This window comes from Salvia hispanica, chromosome 1, assembly GCF_023119035.1.
Source record: "Salvia hispanica cultivar TCC Black 2014 chromosome 1, UniMelb_Shisp_WGS_1.0, whole genome shotgun sequence".
Taxonomy (NCBI): Eukaryota; Viridiplantae; Streptophyta; class Magnoliopsida; order Lamiales; family Lamiaceae; genus Salvia; species Salvia hispanica.
The window spans coordinates 21,389,360-21,394,383 of NC_062965.1; the positions used below are offsets into that span (position 1 = coordinate 21,389,360).

The 5,024-nt window shown below is 36.2% G+C and overlaps 1 protein-coding gene across 3 annotated transcripts; it reads left to right on the forward strand.

Annotated features, from left to right (window-relative positions):
- The first annotated feature begins 1,547 nt into the window (after positions 1 to 1,547).
- On the forward strand, positions 1,548 to 4,578 carry LOC125219006 (receptor-like protein 7). Of its 3 annotated transcripts, XM_048120863.1 has the most exons (3): positions 1,589 to 1,927; positions 1,990 to 4,184; positions 4,260 to 4,578. In XM_048120863.1, exons 1-2 carry the CDS (start codon positions 1,739 to 1,741, stop codon positions 4,177 to 4,179), a joined length of 2,379 nt encoding a protein of 792 aa, XP_047976820.1. In that variant the 5' UTR covers positions 1,589 to 1,738; the 3' UTR covers positions 4,180 to 4,184; positions 4,260 to 4,578. The 3 variants fall into 3 exon arrangements, with proteins under 3 accessions (XP_047976804.1, XP_047976811.1, XP_047976820.1); XM_048120847.1 differs by having other exon boundaries at positions 1,548 to 4,184; XM_048120854.1 differs by having other exon boundaries at positions 1,548 to 4,180.
- Positions 4,579 to 5,024: the final 446 nt, after the last annotated feature.

A 5,024-nucleotide genomic window follows, 5' to 3' on the forward strand; every position in this document is an offset into this window, starting at 1 on the left:
AAAAAAAGTAGCAATAAGATAATCTTCATGACAAGGCCAATTATGGAGGGTCGTATACCTTTAATATTGGAATAATAAAAACCATTAGTACTTTAGATTATGTCTTTATGTCTTTGTACAAACACTATCAATGTAAATATGAAACACTATCAATATAGTAAAACATTAATGGTAAAAGCAAAAAAAGACATGTGAATATGAAAAAATAAAGCAGCACTGTTTGATGAAATTCGTGATTTACTATTTATAGTGATGATTAATTTTTGTTCAACTTTGCAAGCTGGGGAAACTATTACAATTTCTGAATTCCATAAAATAATAGTAGGTCCTTTTCTTGCACTACAAAAATATATGGAAATTTTGGAACTAAACCAACTGAATGATGTGGGCAGAGAAACCACCTTTTGGCATGAGATCAATTCATGAAATACGAGATACTCTCTCCGTCCTATAGTAGATGTCATATTTGGGAGATAGCACAAGATTTTAGGAGATGTTATTTTGTATGTTAAGTGGTGAGAGAAAATATAATTTTATAATTGTTGTGAGAGAATTTTTTCCAAAAGAATAAATGTGACATCTTTTGTGAGACAAACTAAAAAGGAAAACGTGATATCTATTATAAGATACTCCCTCTGTTCCGGATAATTCGTCTCACTTTGACCGGGCACGGGTTTTAAAAAATGTAATGAAAAGTGAGTTGAAAATGTTTGTGGAATGTGAGTCCTACTTTTATATATTAGTTTATTATAATAAAATGTAGGAATGAGTTAGTGGAATATGAGGTCCACTACCAAAAATGATAAAAATTGAAATGAGACAAATTATACGTGAAGGACCGAAATAGAAAAATGAGACAAATTATTCGGGACGGAGGGAGTATTTATTAGGAATCAGAGTATGTCTTTTACAATAACCAAAATTACGAGTCATTGCCGTATAACAGAAGTCATCCAATTTTCTTTGCTTTTTTTGGGATCGGAGTATGTCTTTTACAATTTTCTTTAACAGAAAGCATCTGTTAAAACACACGGCAATGAAAAGTTTTTCTCGACTTTCAACTAAGAAAATAGCGTTTCTATTACAATTGCTAAATACTCTCTCCATTCAAAAAAGTGTGAATTATTTTATTTTTAGTCCATCTTTAGAAGGTATAAATATTTTTTCTTTTATTTTCCTACTTTGATTTTAATGAAATATTATCGTTTTGATCATTATCAATAGACGACATTTGTATATAGATAAGATAATTAAGAATAATTGAAACTTCACGGTTTAATATCTCAAACTTCATGGAATGAACTTAAATTTGACTAAACTTCGTGATTTAAATATTTGGCTCAAAACCCTTTAAATAACTGATTATGGCTTATAGAAGGTGGACCTCAAGTCAACTCCGTGTTGTTCTATCATTTTCTTCAAAGCTAAATCATATAGAACCTACTTCTGAAATTTACATAAAGCAAAGAACAAGAATAAGTCTTTCAAGTAAACTTCAATTGCCTATTTAAAGCCACTTGCACCTAATCTTCATTTGTACACAAAAAAAAAAAATCAATATCTAGTTTCACAATGCTTTCAAACTTGTTGTTCTTCATTTGTATACTAATTTCATCCTTCATTTTCACTTCTCATTCTTATAATAACAAATGCCTTCGCCATCAGGAAACCTTGTTGATTCAACTCCGGGATGAGTTGATCTTCAATTCTTCTCGTTCGACAAAACTGGTGCGTTGGAATGAAAGTGGCGAGTGCTGCAAGTGGCACGGTGTGGAATGTGATGCTTCTGGCTACGTCGTTAGTTTGCAGCTCGATAATGAGACCATTTATGGTGGAATTGGTGATTCGTCAAGTCTCTTCAGATTTAAATATCTGCAGAAGCTTAACCTCGCCTACAATCACTTCTTCAGTGATGCCATTCCAAAAGGTATTGGCAATTTCACTTGTTTGACACATTTGAATTTGTCACATGCTGGTTTTGTTGGGCAGGTTCCTTCTGAAATTTCGACCTTAACGAGATTGGCTAGTCTCGATATCTCCAAATACTATCAAGAAAATTTTATTCTTGAGCTCCCGAATTTGGAGATGCTTGTCCACAATCTAACAGAGCTTAGAGAGCTCTATCTTGATTATGTCAATATTACCTCCTTTCATGAAAGGAAAAGATGGAGCCATATTGTTTCATCATATTTACCCAACCTCACCGCTTTGAGCTTGCGCCGTTGTTCCATTTCCGGCCCTTTAGCAAGGTTGTTTTGGAAACTCCATTCCCTCTCGATTCTTCGACTGGATGGTGCGAATCTTTCAACAGTAGCGGTGGCTGACTTGTTCTCCAATTTTCCATTTCTGACCACCTTGACTCTTCGTGACTGCAGTTTGAAGGGTTCTATATCATCCACCTTTGCTAACCTAACTGAGCTGATTCATGTGAATTTGGAATCTAACTTCTTGACAGGCTCACTCTCTTCTATGTTGTTCAAACGTCTTTCCAATCTCGTTCATCTAGATCTGAGTTTCAATTCATTCTCTGGTAACATCCCCCATTCTCTTTTTGCTCTCCCATCATTGTTGGAACTTTATCTTAGTCACAACCAATTCAATGGCACTTTTCAACTCGACAGCTTTCAAAGCCTTCCCAATCTCACATTGCTTTATCTATCCGGCAATAGCTTGTCAGTAGATGTAGGCAACGTCAATTCGAGTCTCAAATTAAAAGAATTAGGCCTAGGTTCTTGTAACTTGTCCAATTTTCCTGATTTCATAAAACATTTGGATCTAAAGTATTTGGATCTCTCGGCCAATAGGATTGCAGGGGAGATTCCTAGTTGGGTTTGGGGAACACAACTTTGGCTTTTGAAACTCTCATTTAATCTTCTAACAGATTTTCAAAAGCCTTACCATATTCCTGTTTCTCTTGAGTACCTATACTTGGACTCTAACCAGCTCAGGGGTGAGTTACAGCTGCCCATTCCACTTGAATCTCATCTCATGATCTTGTCTCTTGATAATAATAGTTTTAGTGGATCAATTCCAACATCCCTTTGCAAAACCACACACATCATTTTTCTTTCTTTGTCTAAAAATAAATTAAGTGGCAGCACACCCCCTTGCCTACTTAAATACATTCAGTGGCTTGATCTGAATCAAAACAACATCAATGGCAGCATTCCAGATATTTTTTCTCTGAATTGTAACCTACAATATTTGGTGCTTAACAATAATAATTTAGAAGGGAAGATCCCAAAATCTCTCAAAAGTTGCATGTCGTTGGAGGTCATGGATGTCGGGAACAACAAAATCAACGATACGTTCCCGTGCATGCTATCATCCTCATTGAGAATTCTTATTTTGCACTCCAACAAATTCCATGGTGAAGTGACATGTAACATGACCTCATGGACAGCGCTTCAAATTCTAGATGTATCTTCAAATAATTTCAGTGGACGTATGGAATCAATAAACTTCTCTAATTGGAGGGGAATGATGCAATGGAGTTATGCTCAACCGTACGAAGTTGAAGTGACATTAATCATGAAAGGCATAGAGTTAGAACTTGAGGAGATTTGGCCATACTTTGGAAGTATTGATTTTTCTTGCAATAATTTCATTGGAGAGATACCAAACGCAATTGGAGATCTTACCTCTCTTTATCATCTCAACTTGTCTCACAATGCCCTCAATGGAAATATCCCTCAGTCATTTGGCAACTTGAGTATGCTCGAATCACTTGACCTCTCTCGAAACCAGCTAACAGGGCCAATACCGACGGGGTTTGGAGAATTCACATTCCTTGAAGTCTTGAACCTGTCATATAATAAGCTGGTCGGGGTGATCCCAAAAGGCCGTCAAATTCAGACATTTTCAGCTGCACCCTTTGTAGGAAATCCCGGCCTATGTGGTTTCCCTCTCAACACAAACTGCAGTCATACTAATGAGCTATCACCGCGAGAACATGAAGATGTGGAAGAGAAGAGGGAGATTGAGTGGGAATGCGTATCTGCTGCACTCGGATACGTTGTGGGATTCGGAAGCATTTTATGGCTACTTCTATTCTGCCGAAGCTTCAGACAAAAATACTTTGGAAAAATAGAAGAAGTTGTTGAAGACATATTCATTGCCAGAGACATGAGAAGAAGGCGAGCAAGAATGGCTTCCAGGAACCGAGCCAGGAGACACTAGTGTTGGTATTGCTATTATAATTCTTGAAATATGTTTTCTTCACATGTGTTTGTGTGTTTTTGATATATGACCAATAACAGAACCAATTGCGGAGAAGGGCAGCAACCAGCCGGAGAAGAAGAGCGCCACGAGGAAGAGGTGATAGCGGAGCAGGATGATCCAGTTGCTCTTGTTTCTTTAGTCTTTTGTTTTATTATATTGTGTTTTTTGTTTTATTTAAAATTGGGTCGGGCTTAAAGCCCCGTTCGGGTTTTTTTTGCGGTTCTTTCCCGAACAGACTAGGAGGTCGAACCGTATAGATTAGGCTTATTATTCCATAAGAAATATAATATCAATATACTCGCTCCGTTTCTTCATAGTTGAGGCGGAACTTTTCGGCACGGAGTTATAGAAATGAATGTTGAGTGTGTTAAATAAAGAGATAATAAAGTGTGAGAGGGGAAAAGGTAGAGAGAATAAATTATAAAGTGAATAAAGTAGAAAGAATAAAGTAAGAGAGAGTAAAGTAAGAAAGAGAAAAAAGTTACCATTACTCAACTATGAAGAAACTTTCCGTAATGAAAAAATGACTCAACTATGAAGAAACGGAGAGAGTATTATTTTTCTCCGAAACACTCTCAAATCTAGTTTTGCCTGTCATTCTCTTGCGAACTAACATGAATTCTTCTTGAACAAATGATCAAACCGTGCAAAGTTCAAAGGTACGAGGTTATTCCGTATCAGTTTTTTTCTAGCAAAAGCATATTATGGTCTATGCTATTGTCATTTGTACTATGCTCAAGTACTTTTACACTGTTACAAACACAACTAATTTTAACTAAGACATCTTATGTAACACTGAAAAC

Excerpts from the sequence above, each read along its gene's own strand:
- LOC125219006 (XM_048120847.1), top strand. The coding sequence starts at position 1,573 with ATGCTTTCAAACTTGTTGTTCTTCATTTGTATACTAATTTCATCCTTC.